This window comes from Gopherus evgoodei, chromosome 1 (genome assembly GCF_007399415.2).
Source record: "Gopherus evgoodei ecotype Sinaloan lineage chromosome 1, rGopEvg1_v1.p, whole genome shotgun sequence".
NCBI lineage: Eukaryota > Metazoa > Chordata > Testudines > Testudinidae > Gopherus > Gopherus evgoodei.
In genome coordinates, this window is record NC_044322.1 from 8,664,032 (window position 1) to 8,687,754 (window position 23,723).

At 44.9% G+C, this 23,723-nt stretch overlaps 1 protein-coding gene across 3 annotated transcripts in view; it reads left to right on the forward strand.

The window, feature by feature from the left end:
* The window catches only part of GDPD5 (glycerophosphodiester phosphodiesterase domain containing 5), a 332,218-nt gene extending 309,970 nt beyond the window's left edge, over window positions 1-22,248 (forward strand). For 2 of the 3 annotated variants that reach the window (XM_030557463.1, XM_030557479.1), the window contains 4 exons: window positions 9,132-9,214; window positions 13,321-13,335; window positions 19,147-19,259; window positions 21,708-22,248. In XM_030557463.1, coding sequence (XP_030413323.1) covers window positions 9,132-9,214; window positions 13,321-13,335; window positions 19,147-19,259; window positions 21,708-21,823 — 327 coding nt within the window. In that variant the 3' untranslated portion in view covers window positions 21,824-22,248. The remainder of the gene's footprint in view (window positions 1-9,131; window positions 9,215-13,320; window positions 13,336-19,146; window positions 19,260-21,707) is intronic. The other variant, XM_030557472.1, reaches the window with a different exon arrangement.
* Window positions 22,249-23,723: the final 1,475 nt, after the last annotated feature.

A 23,723-nucleotide genomic window follows, 5' to 3' on the forward strand; every position in this document is an offset into this window, starting at 1 on the left:
TGCAATCCCTGCCCCCCATGTGTTCCTAGAGCAACTGGTGGGGGCGTGTGGGAAGGGACTGTCCATTGTAGCAGCAATAGCGAGAATGCTCAGAAAGGGCTGAAACTTTGAACAAGCTGAGTCATCTTCAGCATTTCAGGGCAGACTGCGAATCTCATTTTTGCTGCCTCCTCACCAATATAATTGACTCTTGCTTGTGATTATCCCTGCACTGCATGGGGGGATTAGATAATGAAGACTGGCCCTGTCGGCCACTGAGCAGAGAATGGACCATTAGGAATTCGCATGTCCATTTATTTGTATCTTTGAAGCTTGAGAAAGCGAACATGAAACTGAATTGATGTGAGGTTGCCATGTCTAGGGATTCTTAAAGCAAGTCAAGACAGTTAAATATTCAGGGGGCTGGGGGTTTCTTTAAAAAATGAAGTCGCATGCACCATTGCAGGGCTGGAGATTATCTAGTACTGACCCAAGAAGCCCTTTCTGATCCTGCTCCATGAATCCATGACACTGCAATGTCTTGGACACTATCTGCAGCTCGATCTTGGAGCTCTTCTTGTACCAGCTAGTTCTGGAACAAACAAAGTGAGGGCAATTACTGATTTAGTCTTAAGAGGCACACAGGATCTGGTCCAAGAGGTGAATATAGCTGAACTCTGTAATAATGACCATAATATAATTAAATATAACATACTCTGGAGGGATTCCAAAGAAACCCTCCACACCAGTATATAGCTTCAAAAAGGGAAACTGCAAATTGAGGAGGCTAGTTAACTAGATATTAAAAAGAACAGCAACAGGAGTAAAATGCCTGCAAGCTGCAGGACAACTTTTTAAAAACACCGTAATAGAGGCTCAAGCTATATATACCCCTAAATAAAAAACAAACAAAAGAGTATGAGGACCAAAAAAAGAAATGCCACCGGGGCTACACAACAGAGTAAAATAAGCAGCTGGAGATCAGACATAGTAGGATTTGACTTCAAATTTTTAAAATAAGGAAAACACTCTGGTATGTCTGAAAGTATAATTAGGCAGGACGAAAAAGAATTTGAAGAGCAATTAAGAAAAAAAGACACAAACGAACAGCCAATTTTTTTTAAAGTACATCAGAAAACAGGAAGTCTGTCAAACAGTCAATGGGGGCCACTGGACTAAAGGAGCACTCAGAGAAGACAAGGCCATTTCAGAGAAGCTAAATGAATTATTTGCATCAGTCTTCACTGCAGAGGATGCCAGGAGGATTCCCACATCTGAGTCATTCTTTAGGTGACAAATCTGAAGAACCGACCCAGATTGACGTGTCAGTAGAGGAGGCTTTTCAACAAATTGGAAACAGTAATAAGTCACCAGGGCCAGATGCTATTCCCCCAAGAGTTCTGAACTCAAACATGAAACTGCTGACCTACTTACTAACTGTGATATGTAACCTATCACTGAAATCAGCCCCAGTACCAGCTAATGTGATGGTGATTTTATTTTTTTAAAGGCTCCAGAGACAATCTTGGCAGTTACAGGCCAGTAAGCCTAATATCTCTACCAGGCAAATTGATTGAAACTATAGTAAAGAACAGAATTATCAGACACCTACATGAACACAATATGTTGGAAGAGTCAACACAGCTTCTGTAAAGGGAAATCACGTCTCACCAATCTATTAGAATTCTTTGAGGGAGGTCAACAAATATGTGGACAAAGATGATCCCGTAGATGTCATGTACTTGGACTTTCAGAAAGCTTTTGACAAGGTCTCTTACCAGTGACTCGTAAGCAAAGTAGGCAGTCATGGGATAAGAAGGAAGATCCTCGCGTGGATCACTAACTGGTTAAAAGGCAGGAAATGAAGGTTAGGAATAAATGGGCAATTTTCACAATGGGAGAGGTAAATAGTGGGGTTCCCCAGCGAGCTGTACTGAGTCCAGTGCTGTTCAACATATTCATAAAGGATCTGGAAAAAGGGATAAACAGTGAGGTGGCGAAGTTTGCAGATGATACAAAACTATTCAAGATAAGTCCAAAGCTGACAGTGAAGTGTTAAAAAAAAAAAAATCTCTCAAAATTGCATGACTGAGCAACAGACTGGCAAATGAAATTCAGTGTTGATAAATGCAAAGTAATGTACAGAGGAAAACATATTCCAGCTACACATACTAAATGATGGGGTTTAATTAGCTGTTACTGCTCAAGAAAAAGATCTTGGGGTCATCTGGATAGTTCTCTGAAAATATCCCCTCAGTGTGCAGCAGTAATCAAAAAATAAACAAGGTTAGTAACCATTAGGAAAGGGATAGATAACAGGACAGAAAATATCATAATACCGCTATATAAATCCATGGTACGCCCACCCCATGAATACTGCCTGCAGTTCTGGTCATCCCATCTCAAAAAAGTTACATTAGAATTGGAAAAGGTACAGAGAGAGGCAACAAAAATGAGTAGGGGTACGGAACAGCTTCGACGTGAGAAGAGACTAAAAAGACTAGGACAGTTTAGCTTTGACAAGTGAAGACTTGGGGCTTGTCTTCACTACCACACTAAATCGGTGCAGTTGTGATCAATGCAGCGGCATCTGATTTTGGAGTGCTGACGTAATTCATATCAATGAGAGGTGGAAGCTATGTCGGTAGGAGAACATCTCCTGCTGACATAACGCCATATACACGCTGCACTAAGTCAATGTAAGTTATCTTGCTTGGGGTGGTGGTTTTTTCACACCCCTGAATGATGTAACTTAAGTGGTGAGAGCATAAGAACATAACATAAGAATGGCCATAATGGATCAGACCAAAGGTCCATCTAGCCCAGTATCCTGTCTTCTGACAGTGGCCAGTGCCAGGTACTTCAGAGGGAATGAGCAGAGCAGGTAATCATCAAGTGATCCATCCCCTGTCAACAATTCCCAGCTTCTGGCAAACAGAAAACTAGTGACACCATCCCTGTCCTGGCAGTGTAGATGAGCCCTAAGAAGGAATATGATAGAGATCTATCAAATCATGACTGGTGTGGAGAAAGTGAATAGGGAAGTGTTATTTACCTCTTCACACAACACATGAACCAGGAGTCACCCAATGAAATTAAAAGGCTCCATTTAAAACAAACAAGAGGAAGTATTTGTTCACACAATGCACAGTCTACCTGTAAAACGCTTTGCTAGGAGATATTGTGAAGGTCAAAACTATAATAGGATTCCCAAAAGAACTAGAAAGGTGGAGGATAGGTCCATCCGAGGATGGGCAGGGATGCAATCCCATGCTCTGAATGTCCCAAGCCTCTGTTTGCTAGAAGCTGGGAGTGGACAATAGGGGATGGATCACTTGATGATTGCCCTGTTCTATTCATTCCCTCTGAAGCACCTGGTATTGGCTACTGTCGGAAGACAGGATACTGGGCTAGATGGACCACTGGTGTGACCCAGTATCACCATTCTTATGTTCTTATCACCTTGTGCTGCAATGTGACAACATGTCTTACTATTAAAGCAGGGTAGTGGCTGGTGAGTATTTGCATGATTTATTATAATATTATCTAGCACTCCTATCACACCTTTCATCAGTAGATCTCAAAATGATTTAAAAAGAGTTCAGCAGTATTATTCCCATTTTACAAATGGGGAAGCTGAGGCACAGGGAAGTGACTTGCCCATGCTTACCAACAGGCCAGTGGCAGAGCCAGGAATAGAACTAGGTATAGTGAGTTCCAGTGCAGTGCTCTGTCTGCCAGCTCTCACTGCCTCCTTTGTGAGCAAGTTCTGAATCAGCCCCCTCTATAAGGGATGCTGGGCTCCTGCAGACAGTCTTTCAGAAGAGTCCTAGAACGTAGTCAGGGCTGGCTCTAGCCATTTCGCTGCCCCAAGCATGGCGGCACGCCACGGGGGGCACTCTGCCGCTCGCCGGTCCCGCAGCTCCGGTGGACCTCCCGCAGGCGTCCCTGCGGAGGGTCCGCTGGTCCCACGGCTCTGGTGGACCTCCTGCAGGCGTGCCTGCAGATGCTCCACCGAAGCCGCGGGACCAGTGGACCCTCCGCAGGGACGCCTGCGGGAGGTCCACCGGAGCCGCCTGCCACCCTCCCGGCAACCGGCAGAGCGCCCCCGGCGGCTTGCCGCCCCAAGCATGCGCTTGGCGCGCTGGGGCCGGGAGCCAACCCTGAACGTAGTGTCCTCTTCGCAATTGCTGTAGTTCCCATAACATTCTCATGTGAGTTATTGGTGGTATCGTCTTAGTCTGATGCCTGGCCAGATTCTAACTGATGTGGTTATGTTCTGCCTTCCTAAGTTCCCTGTGGAAATTTCAACGGGCTACAGTCTGTTGCACTTCCTATTATATATCCTTATTCCCACAAGAATTTTAGTGACATTTTGGTGGTGGTTGGAACAATTGCTGTAAAGTCATTTGAGCTCCCCCTGGATGAATGATGCAATGTAATCCTCATTCATTCATTCAAAGTACTCTTTTCACTGACTTTTCACAGGTGTCGGGCCACTGAAATGGGAACAGAGGCAAGGCCAGCTCATCTGGTCACCTAAAAACAGAATCGGATGAATTATTTTAAAAAGTTGACCAGTGGTTCAGCTTCAAACATCAGAGTTTGGAAAAATACAGTGAGACCTGTCTTAATATATTGAGCTCTCTTATAGAGCACTGTTCATCCATTGAGTACTTTACAGAGGAAGGGCAATGTCGTTAGTCCCATAAACTAAGACAAAGAGGAAAGGTGACTTGCCAAAGGTCAGAGACACAGTTGGGGGAGGAACCAGGAATCAAGCCCAGGTCTCCTGACAGTCCAGTGCTAGGCCACAATATCTCTCAGGTCACCACCATGGAGAACAATAAAAATGAGTTTCCCTCATCAATATTGCCTGTAACAAGAAAGTAAATGAGCTAAAGCCACATTTAGAATCATAGAATATCAGGATTGGAAGGGACCTCAGGAGGTCATCTAGTCCACCCCCCTGCTCAAAGCAGGACCAATCCCCAGACAGATTTTTGCCCCAGATCCCTAAGTGGCCCCCTCAAGGATTTAACTCACAACCCTGGGTTTAGCAGGCTAATGCTCAAACCACTGAGCTATCCCTCCCTCTCTTGCTGCACAAGAAATGGGGAGATAAAAACAGATGTATTGCAAAGAACAAGTCTGGTGAGAAAAATATGTCCCGTCTTCTAAACTCTTCCCTTTGATGTAACCTTGGCTCTCGCTGAACTCTGTGGGAACTGTGTGCGCATCACAGATGGAGTTTGGTCCAATCTTCTCTTTATTCAGTCTTTCAGATTAACCCATTTGTCGGTGCATACTAATGTATAATTGGCTGCTGTTCACCATAAAACTCCCTTCGTACTGTAAGTGTCAGGGCCATGTGTGATTCATATCATCTGAATTCTGTTCTGACTAAATCGGACTCTTCCAGAATTGATTTCAATCTGGGAGCCAAAGCAAACCTCTCATTCTTGCTGAAAAGTGATGATCTCCAAGGCACATTTCTTTATGGCCCTCAGGTGACCCCAGGGGCTTTGTTGCACTTTAAGGATGAATAGGGATGTCATTTCCATTTGCTGCTGTGGTAAATCAGTGCCAGCTGCATCAGTCTCTGTGGTAACTGAGGCTTCTTGCTGACAGATATGCTCACTCATGCTCTTGCTGATTCTTTTCACCAGCCAGTTCCTGGTATTAATAATTCCAAGTCCAAAATGTGCAGATTCAGTTCAGCTGCACAGAAGCCATGCTAAAATATTTCCAGGGCTGCTATTTTAGCAGGTACTTTAGGCCTGTCATTCCTGCTGCCAGGCATGTGAAAGAGAGATTTTTGCAGTGCAACTGTTCTTTTGCTATTATATACATGCAGCTTTCCATTTCAAACTACATTTCCTGTGCAAGTGGCTCTGAAAATGATAGTCTTTTCTATGGCGCAGCAACTGTACTAGCCTACAATATATCATTATAAGAGGAAATTTTCAAAGGCACATGGGACAGACATCCAACTTTCATTGAAAATCAACAAGTTTGGTGCCTAATTCCCATTGATGCCTTTGAAAACTTCCCCCAGAGAGAGGAGCCGGTGTTTGAATATACTTTGAGCACGGCACTGAACCGATACTAAATTTGAGTGATCAGTGTTTGGAGAGCTCATCAACAGAACAGGTCTACTGTTCAGGTCAAAAATATCCTCTTGTGAGCAGAGGGCTTCTAACGAATGGCTTCCTATAGCGAAACTGTCAGTACAACTCAAACGGTGAGATCTGATGGATGACTGCACAAGTCTTGAACCAACTGAGCTCAGGGATTGTCTACACTTACTCGGGGTTTGACATGTGGTGATCGATGCATCAATGGTTGATTTAGCAAGTCTAGAGAAGACCCGCTAAATCAACCGCCGATCGCTCTCCCATCAACTCCTGTACTCCACCTGAACAAGAAGTGCAAGGGGAGTCGATGGGAGAGTGTCACTAGTCGGCATGGCATAATGTGGACCCCGCGGTAAGTAGATCTAAGTATATTGACTTCAGCTACGTTATTCACATAGCTGAAGTTTCGTAACTTAGATCCATCTCCCCCTATAGTGTAGAAAAGGCCTCAATTTTGTGTATCCCGGCAGAACAGATGTGTTTACTTCCCGTGCCCCTTTCCCAGCAGTGCTCAGCATTTAGGTGTTGTGGGGAGATTTCGGTTCGTTGATGTGTTGCAAATGCTGTCACTCATAGTGTATGTGAATTAAAACACTTAGTTTTTCTTTACAGAAATAATCCTGTCTAACTTCTAAAGCTAGTATTTTATTCCAGTTGAGAGAGAGAGAGCTGTTCAGAAAACAGAACTTTCGTCCCATAGGGAAGTCTGATATTTCAACATTTTGTTGTTCATAATATCAAAAATTTTCTCATGGAATGAAAAGTTACCCCAAAAAAAAAAAACCCTTAAATTTGGGAATGCCCTGATGAAAAACTGGGCATTTTTTGATTGAAACATTTAGTTTTGAAATGTTGACATTTTGGAAATGTTGATTCAAAATGAAATGTTTTGCTTTGCATTTTCCTGTCAAAAAATTGGAAAATATAGTCAATCAACTTTTTGCCGTCAAAAAAAAATAAAATTCTTTCATCAAAACCCTATATTTTGTCCAGAAATTTTTAGTTAAAATATTTTGACCTGCTCAAATGAGAGGTCACATGTCTGTGATGTTTGTTTAAATATAGTTAATGTATATAGATAAATGAGTAAGTTCAAACACTTAAATACTGATTTATTACAATGTCATTGTTTCACAGTTGTTAAATGCAAAGATTTAAAACTCCATCAGAAACATTAGATAAAACTAACAGGATGTGCCAAGTTATGATACGCTTTTTACAATATAAAATGTGCTATACTCAGCCACCCTGAGACAGATAAACAGGAATAGAAGCTGTTACATGTAGGGAGATAGAATAAGCATTGCTGAAGGAATTATAGACTCCAAGGGACCATTGTGATAATCTGATCTATATAACACAGGCCACGGACCACCCCCACCCAAATAATTCCTAGAGCAAATCTCTTAGAAAAGCATCCAATTTTGATTTATAAATTGTCATTGATGGGGAATCCCCCATGACCCTTGGTAAATTGTTTCAGTGGTTAATTACCCTCACTGTTAAAAATGTATGCCTTATTACCAGTCTGAATTTGTCTCACTTCAGCTTCCAGCCATTGGATCAGTTCAACCTTTCTCTGCTAGATTGACAAGCCCATTTCTAAATATTTGTTACCCATGTAAATACTTACAGACAGTTGTCTACTCACCCCTTAACCTTCTCTTTCTTAAGCTAAACAGATTTAGCTCCTAGTCTTATCTTCTGTGTTCTGGTTTTCATCCAGGTAACCCTAACGTTGCGTGAGCGCAGCTTTTTGTATTACGTATTCCGTGCTTCTTTTTAAAAGAACAGAAAAAAGTGGTTTGCGTTTACTAGCATTAGCATTTATAAGGTCCCAATGACTCTCTCACATCTTGCGTTTAGTGCACTGCTGAACTGGGGACTTAGCAAGGTGATTGGGCTCAGCAAAGGGCAACTCTTTGCTTTCTTGGAGATGGTCATATCTGCAGGGCTGTGTGGGCAGAGCAGAGATACATTGATAGGTATAGCTGCCCTCTGAGCATAACCTTAAGTTATTTTTCGATCACTTGACTTTTTAGTTAAAACTAGATTCTCTCCATTTGGCAAAGCCCTTGCACCCCCCTTCAGTAAAGCGCATGAGGTTCCTGGGACTACTTGCGTACTTAGGGACAGATCTTCAACTGGTGTTAATGATCATAGCTTCATTGACGAGAATGGAGCTATAACCATTTTCACCAGCTGTGGATCTGCTACTGAAGTATAAAAACATGCTTGGGCCTGGATTTGTAAAGGTGTTTTGGTATCGCTGCCCTCAGCATTGCAACATCAAACTGGTAGAGAAGCCTAAATCTCATTTTCAAAAGGAATTTAGGTGTTGAGGAGCCACAATCCCATTGACGGCAGGATTTTGGCTTCTAAGTGACCTAAATCCCTTTTGAAAGTGACCTTTAGGCTCCTAAATCAGTTAGGCATTGCAACGCTGAGCCCAGCTACACTTGGGCCCAGATTGTTAGAGGGATTGAAGTGCTTAGTTGAATCGGGGCCTTGCTGCTCAATGGGGAGTGTGTCCAGGCCAAGTTTAAAACCTGAGCTGTACCCATTGTAGTTCAAATCACAGTCTGGGTAGAGAATTTCTTGTGTATTTTTTCAGTCCCCCATAAACTCAGAAATAACCAAAGGTAGTTTAATCTCCTCTTCAGAGCGAGACACAAGACATGGACATTTTCAGCCCAAAAGGTGAGTGCTGAGAACACTGGGAGCATGCGAAAAGAGGATTAGAATGGATGCGGCTTTGCAGGTCTTTCCTGGCAATGTGGTTTTCTTTACAAGTAAAAAACGGGTAGCTTGGGGATCCAGATGAACTGGGATCCAAAATCCTGCTTGCTCGGGTGTGGCTAGAGGAAAAAAGAAGCTTTGGTCCATCTACTGGGCACATGTCTGTGTCATGAAGTTTGTAATATTTCTGTATACAACAATCTATTTAGGATTGAACGCTCTCCAAATTTGTACAAACTGGAAGGTATAACGTGTGCTTGTCTTTTTCTCTTCCAGCCTCCAGATGAGTACAATCTAATCTGGATAACAGCTGATCTCATTTCATTTACCATAATTGTAGGAGTTTTTATATTCCAGAAGTAAGTAGCATTAATACAGATCAACTCTCATGTATTTGTGGTGTGTTTGTTCATCTCAAGGGTGTGGAGATAAAAGGGAGATGCAGTATACTCTAGAGCCTTGCTTATAATGACACTTATAATCACCCCCAGTCCCAATTTACTTATCCCCTCAGCTACCCCCACTCAGTTATAAGCAGGTGACTGAAGCTGCTACATGAGACACAAAGATTATGAAGAATGAGGACTTCTAAAAAGGGGTGGTGGTTCAAACTTGGTGTGGTTCTTGCTGTGACACTAAAAAATGTATGCGGGAGAGAACTGTCAATGCTTAAGAGAAATGGGCACCACCAGGAAAAAGCTTAAAATACTTCAAAGTTTATATGAGGAATTCTCAGCAGCTCCAGAGATTCTCCCGTCATGGGAATGAGTTAGAATGCAAAGAAACCTGTAATAGTTGCGACGTTTTAAAATTTCAATGTTCAGTTTGGAAGCAGAAAAGCATGAGATTGTCATAACTTCGCTGATCAGCTGATGGCTTTACAGTTCAGGTTTATCTTAACGTGTGGAGAAAGGTTCCTCACTCTTCGCTAACGAACAGAGGGAGCAATAACTTCTACTAGCTGGTACTGGAAACTTCATTAAAGATCCCATAGCTAAGGTTGCATTTGGTTCCTTGGTTTATCTGAGAATTAAATATCTTTGTTAAATATGGAAACAAATGCGGAACACAAACTAGAGTACCCCACTCGCTCATAGGATGAAGATCTAATTTTTTGGCAAGTTGCAAGTAAACCTACTTGTTTGCATTAGGAATTCATAATGGCAGGGTAGGGAAATGTTTAACATGTTTTTGGAACCTTTTTACAAGTATCAGTCACCCACGCCATGCTCTCCTTTGTTTATCCTGGGGGGAACCCTGGCACATCCCCTGAAACTTGCCTTTCTTCCAAAGAGGAACTTTTCATCACCAGGTATGACAATGTGACCTGGCTGTCCTGGAAAACCTGGACTCAGAAATAGATACACTCTGAGGACAGGAAGACAGCAGTGTCTGCCTAAGGAAATGTGTCATTTTAAAACTCCACCTTCTCCTTTTCTGAATTTCTCTTTGTAAGCTTCTGTTTGGCACATCTAAGCCACCACAGTGTATGTACTGAATGGGCTGTAATTTCCATCCTGATTATTACCACAAACATCTTGGCATTAGGCACAGCAGTCGCCCATGAAACATCCGCTTCAGCTTCGCGAGCTAGTGATTGCAATGTCACGTTGCCCTGACTAAGTTGCTTTGTGACTAATTCCCTGTGCGGATAATTACCTTGCTATTTTTGTAATGTGTTACAGTAGAGTGTCTGCAGCTGTTGAGAACCCCACTTACTGACTGGACTCCATGCCAGAAGCTAGAGCTGTTGGACTGCATCTAACTGGCCTTGTTCATCTCTCTTATACCTTTGCCATCTGCTGAATTCAGTAACCCAGATTCATAACAGGGGTAACTCCAAGGCAGCGGAGTTATGCCGGCAATGAGTTTTGTTCACTGACTCATTGTTGTGGCATAAGTGTAACTGACCAACAGTTTGGTTCAATATCCTCATATCACGTTAGGAAATTTCCCAGAAACCAAAAGCACGTCTGTAAAATTATCAGAATTTTGACTATATTTTGAATAATATAGATTTTGAGGCCAGAAAGGGACCCTTATGGTCATCTAGTCTGCATAACACAAGCCAGGGAATTTCACATGGGACTAAAATGTGATTTCTTAAATTGCAGGTGAATCATACAAATCAAATAAACCCTTACCCCAGATGAAAACCAGATAAAGAAATGCATTGAGCACCCTGGATCAGTCACAAGGGTGTGACTGTCTGACTTGCTCTCGTGTTTGGGAATTTTAAGGGAGGAGTGGCAACCATTTGACCAAAGACCTTTCATTTCAGAGTCTTCAGGTCTTTCCTAAAGCAGTTCTACAGCAATTCCTCTGAATCCCTTCCAAGAATCTGCATCTTAAGACAGTCTGAATTTATATATTTACACCTCTACCCCGATATAATGCTGTCCTCGGGAGCCAAAAAATCTTACTGTGTGATAGGTGAAACCACGTTATATCGAACTTGCTTTGATCCACCAGAGCGCAGAGCCCCGCCCCCCGGGAGCGCTGCTTTACCGCATTATATCCGAATTCATGTTATACCAGGTCACATTATGTCGGGGTAGAGGTGTATTTAATCTTTCTGAGCTACACCCCTTAAAAACTGGGCTGTTTAAATAGTTGCCCAGGCTTCTGAGTATGTGGAGAGACAGGGATAATTTCCAGCAATCAGGGATTTTAAAATGGCTGGCAAAGGAATGTAAAGAGCATGGTGAGAGGTGAAATGAACAGACATTGAGGGAGTGGTAGAATTATTATTTAGGTAAGTGCCTGAAGTCCCCACTGTGCTCAGTGGTGGTAAGAACTCAGAAATACTCTTGGTGACCATATACAAATTCAAATTTGGTGCAAGCAGGGACACTTGCAGTTCATTTCGGCAGTACCTGCTTTCCTTAGGGCTGAATTTCAGTCCCTTGTATTTACCCTGTAGCTCACAATGTGTCTGAGCCTATTAGTGTATCTACCCAGAGGCATGTAGTTTGCAGGGTCAATCAGTTACAGGTGAGTATTAAAACCTCCCATAGCCAGCACGTTACCCTCCAAGGCATCTCTTTGTCACTTTTAAAGACTTCAAGCAAAAAAAAGTGAAGAAAAATGCAACACCACAAATTCCAGTTGCTGTCACTAAAGCCAAGGGCTTGCTTTTACAAACATGGGACTGGGAACTTACACTCTGCCCTGTGGGTGTTACTTGGAGGGAGCTATTCCCATGCCTCGTTCCTTTCTCTGCTGTGTGGAAGTGTTGGTGCTGCATTTGGGGAGTTCAGAAACCCATCCCAGCTGAATCATTCTCTCTCTCTGCTGGCTGCAGTGATTCAGCTCCTGCGAGACAGGCTCAGAATCTGACCCTTGTGGATTCTTTGCACGTCTTGCTGGGCAAATCAGTTACTTTCTTCACCCCAAGGATGGGGTGATGGGTTGGAAGGGAGCTACACCTTCGATGTGCTCATCCTACCCCCTCGGAATGGCTTTCCTGCATTCCAGGGCAGGGCTACAAATTACTGTACTGTTCAGCCTCAGCCCTAGCGACAGGATGGCGAGTCTCTGTGGTCTTGGAAGTGGGGAAGTACCAATTGAGATGACTTTCTAACCCAGGGGCAGGCAAACTTTTTGGCCCAAGGGCCACATCTGAGTATGGAAATTGTATGGCGGGCCATGAATGCTCACGAAATTGGGGGTTGGGGTACAGGAGGGAGTGAAGGCTCTGGGTGGGGCCAGAAATGAGGAGTTCACGGTGTAGGAGGGGGCTCCAGGCTGGGACGGGGTTGGGGTGCAGGGTAGGGGGTGAGGGCTCTGTCTGGGGGCGTGGGCTCTGGGGTGGGTCTGGGTATGAGGAGTTAGGGGTGCAGGAGGGTGTTCCGGGCTGGTACCGAGGGATTCAGGGGGTGGGAGGGGGATCAATGCTGGGGCAGAGGATTGGAGCACGGGAAAGGGTCAAGAGTGCAGGCTCTGGGCAGTGCTTACCTCAAGCAGCTCTGAGAAGCAGCAGCATGTCCCCACTCCCGCTCCTATGCGGAGGCACAGCCAGGTGGCTCTGTGTGTTGCCCCGTCCACAGGCACCACCCCCACGGCTCCCATTGGCCTCAGTTTCCAGCCAATGAGAGTTGCAGGGGCAACGCTTGGGGCAGGAGCAGCATGCAGAACCCTCTGGCTGCCCCTACATGTAGGAGCCGGAGGGGAGGCATGCTGCTGCTTCCAGGAGCTGCGTGGAGCCACAGCATGCACAGAATGTGGCAAGCCCTCGAACCCGCTCCCTGGCTGGAGCGGAGCAAGCCCCAGATCCTGCTACCCGGCAGGAGCTCGAGGGCCGGATTAAAACATCTGAAGGGCCGGATGCGGCCCCCGGGCCATAGTTTACCCACCCCTGTTCTAATGGATCTTTTTTGCCTTCTTGCCTCGTTTATTTTTTTACTGCTCTGACTATTGTGCATGTTCCTCCTCTTTCTCTCTGCTGCATTCTGGCATCTCACAGCTATCACATGATCAGGTAATTCTGGTGCTTTCCTCCTCCTCTTCTCATTCCACCCTCCTCTTTCTTTCTGCTAGGGCTTCACTGCAGACTGGGATAATACAGAACAGCCCCTGAACGATGCTTTCATCGCCACAGCTCCACAAATAACCATGACTGTCTCGCTGAGAGTCTGAGTCGTAACTTTTTCAATAGTTACTAAAACTAGGTGGCCTCCCCTGCCACGTCCAACCGACCCTTCTAGAGGCGCTTGGACATTCTATGTCAATGGTACAAGCCACTTCCATTTGCAGGAGTGTTATTCTAGGATACCTGAGTACCTTTTAATTAGGTAACCTCCGGGAAACTATGGTGCTGTCCAGTAGAAATATCCCATTGCAAAATCACCGTCCAGGCAGGGTTTTTATAGTTCAATCTGCTCTATTTAGTCCTTTCCAAGTTAACAAATTTGGCTTCAAAATCTATACACAATATTTCAGGGTTTTATAGCCCTTCATGGCAAAATTTCAGTTACCCTTTGAGAAGTGGGAAGGAATTGTGCTGTTCTGAGCAACCTGCGAAAGCTGACCATAGTTCTTGGCAAATCTTCTGAGCCGGATTCTGTTCTCAGTTACATCAGCGTAATTGTGAGTTACTCCACAGTTCTCCTGATGTGTCCCAGATCACAGTCTGGCTTGTGGCGTGCGCAGCTGACACCATGCTATCTCCTCAAAGCGTAATGTATCTGCTGTCCAAGGCAAAACACAGCGTCATAGTCCAAGTGCTGGCTTTCACTTTTCACGATTGTCTTGGCAACGATAAGGTATCAGTGGGGAGGGAGGGGTAGTAACAGATTTGGCCGTCAGCTGCTGCATTGTTCTGAGCTCAGAATCTCTCAAGATTCTCCTCTTTCTTACACCACTATAAACCAGGATAAATCCACTAAGTCAATGGCATTTTGCCAGTGTAGGTTGGAAGAGACTCAAGACCCCAGGACACTGGATTTCAGGCTCCCTGAAATACTTTTTTGATTGTTTATTGTATTGGCTGTTTCAGTTTCTTCTGCCTTTAGGGACTATTTGAAATCTGTCCTCACTCTGCAGTAAAGCCTTCACCACTTTTATTTCTATGTTTGAACCAAACTCTTCATGTGTAACCTTCTCCATACGTTTAGCTCTGAGCAATGAGATTGTATTACTGATAAATGTCCCAATTTGTGTGTCTCCTTTTTTATTTCCCCTCCTTTGAATTCGAACGTTTGCCATTTGTAAGTATTGCCTGCTAGAAGGTACGCGACGACTTGCACTGTTGTCCTCAATCTGCAGAATAACTGGATCTGTTGTTATCTGAAGCTGCCTTGTACTGATGCCTTTTAAAATGATACTTTGCTAGTGAAAAAATACAATGAATGTTATGGGAGTGGTACTACCGTGGAGCAAATTCTTCCCCAGGTACACAGGCTCGATTCACATCAACATCATTGAGAAACGGACATGTATTTCTGTGGCCTTTCATAGCCAAGGTGATCAGACTAGACATGTTAAATGCTCACTGGATTTTTTTTTTTTTTTTAAATAGGAATTCTGGATTCCAGGCATATCAAATGTTGAAAACCCTGTATATAGTATTTCATCTGGGATTGAAACCCACAGGACCCTGACCCAAACCAATGTGTTATTTTCAGTTCAGTCTAAAAGTAAAAAGCACCTACCCCTTTTTTTGAAATTTTTTTTAAAGTCTTGGATTTGTAGGAATGATGATATTCAACATTAGGATTCTGTCTTGTTTTCAACTGTCCTTTGCGCTGGTTCATTCACGCCATGCTTTGAGTTGGGCCTAATTGAACATGTAGCTAGTTCTTTGCATTATTCTGAAAATCCGGGTGGTAAGAGATGATGATGGAAATAGAGTGGTTGCCATTAATACGTCACACTTAACATTGCCTGCAGTCTGCAGACTCTGGGCCCTGTTTAGCACTCCTCATCCAGGGAAAACACAGGGACCACTGCAATCCTTGGGAGTCTTGCCTGGGTAAGCATCATTACCCTCCTAATTCACCTCCACCCCCCAAGAGCCGGGGGTGGGGGGAGAACAACCTGCCCTTGAGGTCACTAGGTTGCAGCTATTTCAGACCCACGAGGCAAGGAGTTCCTAATCTGAGGGCTGCTCACAGAACATCCTGCCAGCAGATTCCCCACTGTTATATTCAGTCACCTCTCCACTTGGGTTCTGGCCTTTCAGCTGTGTATCTGAACCAAACCTCAGTCACGGCCTAAAATAACTCATTCTGCTGGGTCTTTCCTTTAGGGATGAGACACCCCGACCTAGTTCTAGTCTTGCACACCATCCAGAATGTTGCAAGTACCTGAGAAACGTATAGGACAGAACTTCACAGCAGACCATTTCATTATGGGTCATGACTGCGGAGAGCCTGATCCTGCGACGTGTTGAGTAGCTGCAATGCTGATTTCAGTGGGAGATGAGGACCCTCTGCCCTTCATTGGGTTGGGCGCTGATGGCATAAACTTTTTTTTTTCTTCAAAGTCAATTAATGGCTCACCTTGGGACAGCCTCTGAGAGCATTCAGGAAGATGTGTATGTAGCAAGCTCTGCTCCACCTTCTCTTGCCTCATCCGGGTTGCTGCTGTACATGCCTTGACTCTGTCAGCCCAGTGTAGCTTTGTCCATCACATGCTTTTTTCCTCTCCCTTGTAAAGAGCAATCTCCTGCTTGCTGTTGTAATGCCAACAGACCCCTGTTGTCAGCAGATGGGATCGAACCTGGGAAGCTTGGTGCAGGAGCCTCTACTGCATGAGCTAGAAGCCAACTGGCTGTTAGCTAAAACTGTAGAGCAGACTCATTTTATCCCTCTCTCTAAGTGGTCTCGTGCCACTAGATAGGGCAGAACACCACCCCCAGGAGGTATGTGGGATTAGAGTGTTCTATAGTTTTCAGAGGGGTAGCCGTGTTAGTCTGCATCAGCAAAAGCAACGAGGAATCCTTGTGGCACCTTAGAGACTAACAAATTTATTTGGGCATAAGCTTTCATGGGCTGAAACCCACTTCATCAGATGCATGGAGTGAAAAATACAATAAGCAGTATAAATAGTACAGCACGTGAAAAGATGGGAGTTGCCTTACCAAGTGGGGGGATCAAGGCTAACGAGGCAGCGCAGAAAGGCTGCACGGGGTGGATTTCTGCCTGAGTATTCCTAGAACATTTTGGGTGGGCCTGACACTGTGAAGGGCTGAGTACCCTTAACTGGGGTGCACTTAAGTGGGGAGTTCAGCACTTTGCAGTAGGTGCTAAATGCCTAGCAAATGCATTCCTTGCATGAGGTAGTATTGATTTCCCTTGACGTTCCACTTGGTGGCGCCAGATAACTGGAAACCTGACAGGCTTGCATCAACTCTTTCAGTTTACACTGATCCTGTATCAGACACTATATCTGAAGTGTCAACATAAAGTTACTGAACTCTTTGTTACTATGTAAAGAAGGGAGAACTAGCTGAGATCCTTTCCTGAAAGCTAGAACCTGATATACTTCCCACACAGGGAAGAGAGTTGGACTGCACCTTGGTGGGAATCATACCCTCATATTCAAAGGCAGAAGTTGACCCTGAAATCTAAAAAACAATGCAAAAAAAATGTCCACTTTGCACCTGAAACAGTTTAGCAGGATTTATGCCCCAAGTATTCTCTTGGCAGCTGATTTATTCGTAACATGGAGATGTTCGCTTCAGGACAGGCAGTTGGATGAAGTTCCTCCAACATAAAGGTGTTATTGCACCTAGAGAGTCTAGAATGCAGCCTAAATAGAAGCACCCATTGGTATTTATATTCTAGTAGTACCCAGTGGCCCCAATTTGGATTGAGGCCATGTAGTGCAAGGCACTGTACATACCCCTAGTGGGAGAGAGTCCAGTCTAAACCAACAAGCCAAAGGAATGGCGGGGAAGAGGAGTACAGAATGGTGAAATGATTTGTCCAGGGATGCCTAGTACATCAGCGTGAGATCTGGGGACAGAATCTGGTTTCCTGGCACCCAGTGCAGCACCTTTACCTGCTCCGCTTCATGGCTGCCTCATCCTTGCCTCCATCAGTGTAGGTTCAGCCTAACTTGTCACTGTATGCTTTTAGGGCTGAAGTATTCAATAGCTCTGAAATGTAATTGCCCATGTGTTAAAAGGACACTTCCAGGCTAAAAAGGAAAAAAGACAAAGTCCTTCTCTGTGTTGGTACCAATTTGTTAGCTGATTAAAAGTAAATTTTTAAAAATCTACCGTACGTTTCACTGTGCTTTTTACTTTTTCCATTTATTTGGTTTGGACAATGAACCTCAGCCTAGACAGATTCACTTTTATGGTCAAGTCACCTTGCTGGATTTCATTGTTCTGCCAATGTTCTGTGTGGTGGAAGCTTCAGGAGGATGTTTAATTTCATTGACACTTTAAAAGCAGAGAAAAAAATTAATAGAATTAATTCCCCAAACCCAAAAATGTTGGGTCTAGGTTATCTGACTCTGTCCCCTTCATCAGAGCTGTGACAAAGTTCCTCCTCTACCTTGGTGGGTCCTGTGCTTATCGGCAGATTTGCACACCTCAGTGATCTTCCCCACAGTCTGGATCAACTCCTCCTGTGTCTGATCAGGAGTTGGGAGGTTTGGGGGGCACCCGGGCCTGCCCTCTACTCCGGGTTCCAGCCCAGGGCCCTGTGGATTGCAGCTGTCTATAGTGCCTCCTGTAACAGCTGCATGACAGCTACAACTCCCTGGATTACTTCCCCATGGCCTCCTCCAAACACCTTCTTTATCCTCACCACAGGACCTTCCTCCTGGTGTCTGATAACGCTTGTACTCCTCAATCCTCCAGCAGCACACCCCCTCACTCTCACTCTCATTCTCACTCTCAGTTCCTTAAGCCTCTTGCTCCCAGCTCCTCACATGCACTTCCTCTCCTCTGGCTCCTCTTTGCCTGACTGGAGTGAGCTCCTTTTTAAACCAAGGTGCCCTGATTATCCTGCCTTGATTGGCTGCAGGTGTTCTAATCAGCCTGTCTGCCGTAACTGGTTCTAGCAGGTTCCTGATTACTCTAGTGCAGCCCCTGCTCTGGTCACTCAGAACAGTAAACTACTCATCCAGTGACCAGTATTTTTGCCCTCTACCAGACTCCTGTGCCCCACTGGTTTGGGTCTGTCACAGAGCACAGTCACTAATGTGACCAAATCACAACACTTCTTGCTGTGCAGTATTCAAACCTCTCTCTCAAACCACCTGGTCTGTGTTGTATATGGATAATAATATGCAGAGTTACAGTAGTAAGGATTTGAAAAAATTCTTCTGAGCTTTGGAAAAGGCTACAAATGCTCATGCTTCAGGGCATAAGCCATTCTCTAGTGGGGGGTCAGGAAGAAACTTTTTTTCTTGGGACCAGGTCATTCCATAACAACCTGCTTTGGGTTTGCTTGCACCTTCCTCTGAAGCACGTAGTACTGATGTCTTCCTTATGCATGTCTCTGATTTATCTGAAATAGGCATTACTACTGAACACTTTCCTCCTGTAATTAGTCTGTATACATTTAACAAGGGAGGGAAGACCAAGGCACTTTCACAGAAATGGTTTCATTTGTTGGACTGCCTGATTTTCAGAGATGAGCTGCTGTGCACCTCAGAAAATCAATCCATCTTTGCCTAACACCAAGGCCCATGAACTCTAGTGGAATAAAGCCATATTGGGTCGACAGGGCTTGTGACTGCATTTGTCAGTGGCTGCTTGCTTAGAGAGCCTCTTAGGCCATTAGAAGATAGACCTTTTGAGGATAGAGTTTTATATCCCTCTTTTCTGCTGCAGATGGCGTCTGGGAAGCATAAGGACCTACAACCCGGAGCAAATCATGCTCAGTGCTGCTGTCCGCAAGTCCAGCAGGGACGTCAAAATCATGAAGGAGAAATTGATCTTTTCAGGTATGGCCACTTGAAAGTGAGATCCTTGGAGTCTGTAAGGAAAGCCAGGGTCAGAGGGAGGAGTTCTGCTCTTATCTCGCCATCAGTTAGATAGTGGAGCCTTTTGTTCCAGTACCTCCAGTGCCCCCGCTCTCTGAGCACTCCTCTTACTAGAGATATTGAGGATAGCACCACAGATCTAAGCAGAGAGCTGACCTGTGGATCAGCTGCTAAAAGGGATGGAGAAAGGAGGCAGAGGAAGGGAAGAAAAAAATCTAATCTAAGTAACTGAAAATCTGTGCTGAGATGCAGGGGTTAGCAGCAAGCCAACCAGCCACCTAGTGATTCTCTCAGCACTGGACAATGCCACTGATCAGGATCTGGCCCTGCGCTCCTCACTCACATATGACCACTGATATTGAGGTGGGAGTCGGGCTTACAGGGTCGGGCCTCAATATTGTAGTGGGAGGATGCATAATAATAACTGAAGCTACTGCTTTGTCAGGAAAGGTCCATGAACCACAGGCAGGATCCTGATCTCGTAGATCAGTGTAGGATCTGTCCAGACACAGCTAGGAAGTGAGGCAAACCCCAGGGATTTTGAGTGTTTACAAAATCACGAGGCTCTGGGCCGTTGTTAGTATTGGAGCATTAAGAAATGTACCAAGTTGAACAATTGGATATTGAAAATAATCTTCAGTGGTGGTGATATTTTTGTATTCCTGTAACAGCTAGGAGCCTGAGTCATGGGCCAGGACTCCATTGTGGTAGGCTCTGTACAAACATAGAATGAAAAAAACTGTCCCTGCCCCACAGAGCTGAACTGACTATCCAAGTACATGGCAAAAGACAGATGGAGACAGACAGGTGAGAAGGAAGGAAACAGAGGTGATACATACCAACCCGCAGGATAGGTGGTGGTCTCCACGTGCCAGCAGCCTTGCCATTAAGAAAGTGTTCTGTAGGAATCATGGCAAAGGAGACTTTTGAGGGGGGATCTGAAGGCCAACAGGGCTTTAAATGTAGAAGCTCCCTTCTCTCAAGCGAGAAACAGCTGTCAGCCTCACACAGCTCTAAAGTGAAAGGAGAATGGAGTGCACTGGGAGATGTACTCGCAGCTGTAAGTGGTAGGGAAGAGGGAAGTAAATGGTTAACTGTGTAATGGGCTGATTGTCCCTTTTAGGGCGTGTGTAACAGGCACTTGGCAGGGTCAGACAGTTTTGTTTCCAACATAATTGCAGTCACCTCTTTAAATATCAGCAGAGTAAGAAAGCAATGTTTGGCCTTACTGTTAAGATCATAATGCGTCGGTATAACATCCGATGCACCCGCCATCCAGAGGGGACTATGCCCTGCGCTGGAACACTCATGGACTTCATGATCTACTGGATCTATTCCATCTTTAACTGCGATCCCGAGCACTGGCCTGTTTGAAAATTTGAGTCAATTTCTTCTGTTTAACCTTGCCTCATTAAACTGTCTTGCAGGTTCTAGCCACTAGATGGCATCTGAAATTGACCTGATTCGTTGCCCCCTTTCCCCACCTCCACCCCTTATTAAAGACAATAGTTCTTTGGAAGGTAAAATGAGCTGAGTGCTCACACACAGGGCATTAGCTGGCTCTATCCTGTGGGTGAAGGTTCTGAAAGAGCTCCAGGAGGGGACTAATGACCACTTAAGCACATGCTCTTCCCCATCCCCCATTCATCTTCCACTAACTTTTTATTTTCATTGGCATGTCATTGTCTTCCCAGCAGGGGGTGCACTTGCCACAGGATTGTCTCGATTGAGCTGCAGTCCTGGTTATTGTAGCCCTGTCGGCTCCAGGATATTAGAGATGGAAGGTGGGTGAGGTGATACCTTTTGATTGGACCGACTTCTGCTGGCAGAGAGACCAGCTTTCGAGCTTCAGCGCGCTCTGCTTTCAGGTCTCACAGCACACAGGGCACAGAGGTACTTTGGGAGAGGTACTCAAGGAAAGGAACTCCGTGTAGCCTGGAAGCTTGGCTCTCTCACCAGCAGAAGTTGGTCCAAAATAAATATTACCTCACCCACCTCTGTGGCTGCCGTCTGAGGAGGGGCCTGATCCCGATCTTGCTTATACTGATATAAATCCAGTGTGCTTCCACTGAAGACAGTGGAATCACCCTGGTGTAAAATCACTGTGGGGTCAGAATCAGGCCCATATATTCTGCCACTGACTCGCTGTGTGAATTTTTTTTGTGTGTGGGGTTGGGGGTGAGATGCAATTCACTTAACTTCTCTGTACCTCAGTTTACCTGTCTAAAAACGAGAGAACCTTGGGGTCTGAGGTGCTGAGCCACCTCTAACCAGGTCCTGAGCTCCATAAACTTCCATTAACTCTAGTGGATCAGCCTCTAGGGAGTGCATTTCAGTAAGGTGCAGCTGGGGACTCCAGTGATTGGCAGCACTTGAATCATGTCTTCATTTGTCTTTCCCCTTCCCCAGAAATAAACAACGGCGTGGAGAATGCAGATGAGCTGTCGTTATGTTCTGAAAACGGTTACTCTAACGAGGGTGTCGCCCCCATGGATCATCGAGACATGAAGCTACGCATGGACTGAGGAATTAAAGGCCCGTGGCATGACCCCCTCCCCCCCGCAGTGCTCCCGTCTGCAGTGGGTGGTATTCACGCTGTCTAGGATGGGGGAAACGCTCTGTGGAACTACGGAGCATGCAGAGACCCCTTCTATTGCTCTGGTTGCTGGCTTCCGACATGCTCTGGACAGTGAGGCTGGGGCCGCTTCTTGTAAATATGTAGAAAGTCCTTTTTTTGTCTCTCTTTCGTCTATTTTGGGGGGTTGTATGTATTTCTTCCAGGACACGAGCGGGACTAACTTGTGCATTGAAACAGGAACATTTTGGCCGAATCTGATGAAATATTGAGGTAACATCTTGGACACTGGGGGAGACAGGCGGGGCATGGACCTGATCTTCCCCTTGGTGCAGTAATTGTTAGCGGAACTTGTCTAAAAACCTGTGTTGTGAAGTTCTTGTGACGTGTCATTTCCTTTTCTGGCTAATGAAGTTTTCTCTAATCAGAGGGCTGTTCAGAGCTTCCTTGCAGGAGGGAAGGTGCTGCTCCCAGAGTGTGTTCGGAACCAGTGGAAGGAATCAGGCTGGCTGAATCACTTTCATGCGTTCCCCCAGAATAGCAGGACCGAGGCATGCGGTGTCATATGAAATATATGATAGAAAGTGCTCAGAGCAAAACCCTTGGCAAGTTTTATGGCCTATACTGCAGTCCTTCCCCAGAGAAATCTCCCCTAGATGCTCCTGGCCTGAATGAAGACCTTAAATAGACCCCTAGTTGGTATTTCATAAGTCAGTCTCCATGAAGAATCTCGATCCCATGGTGGCTAGTAAAGAGCACTCACCACCTTGTTCATCCCCCTGATCCAGCTGAAGTGCCCGCCACTTAGAACAGGTGGTGTAGTTTGTTAACCTTTTAACTGGTGGTGGGGAAGGGAAGTCACAATCAGCAGTGGCCTGGTAACCAGTGTTTCTCAGTCACAGGTCAAGCAGCTCAGCTTGAAGAATTGAAGTTTGAAAAAGCAGCAAAGAATGCTGGATTGTAAATAGTAAGCACAAAGTGAAGCAGTCTAGGAGAACCTGGGAGACCTTCTCCTTAATTCTTTGTTGTTGTGTAGAAGCAGTATCTTTTTTTTTAAAGACTGCACGTTAGTTTCCTCCAAAGGAGCGATAATGACAGAAAATGAGGTGCTTGCACAAAGTAGGAGCTGCTGTTGGCATTTTTTCAGTGCAAGAGGCTTTAAACCAAAATCCTACATTATAGCGAAAAAGTCCAGAAATCGAGCAGATCAGTGATGCATTTTTCCCCCTCTTCCAAATGTCAATATTTATTTTCTCCGTTGACTCCTCCTCCCACTCCCCCCCACAGTGGGTGTCTTTTTCCACACATGGCAGTTGAGACACAAATGAAAGTCTAGGCACTTTTCCCTTTTTACTGTAATTTCTCCCTTCTCTCACTGAGATGAGTCAGGTATTGGGCTATTTAGCTTTTTCACGATTTAGCCTGTTCTAAAATCTGTTGCACCCAGAGAGAAGCCTCCCATAGACTTTAATAGGCATTGGATCAATCCCTAATCTTTTGTGGTATTTGTTAGTTTTGCTTCTTTACTGTAGCTTGGCTAGCACACAAAGGTGGAATATGGGAAATATCATCGTTCACTTCTTTTGAAGTTCATCAAATGCTGCTTTGAAAACCAATTGTGTGTGAAATTTCCCTCTTGATGAGGGATTTGAGTCAAGTCTACGATTCTCCAATCAAAAGTGAGGTGAAATGGGATTTATTTGCAGAGTCCTGCCTGGCAATCATGATGGAACTGAAGCCATGGCATTTACCTTGCTAAACAGAGAGCAAATTCTATTTAGGGTTTGATGTAAAGTTGTATTGGATGCCGGACATAGAGTGTGTTAATGGCTTTGCCAAACCATAGTCAG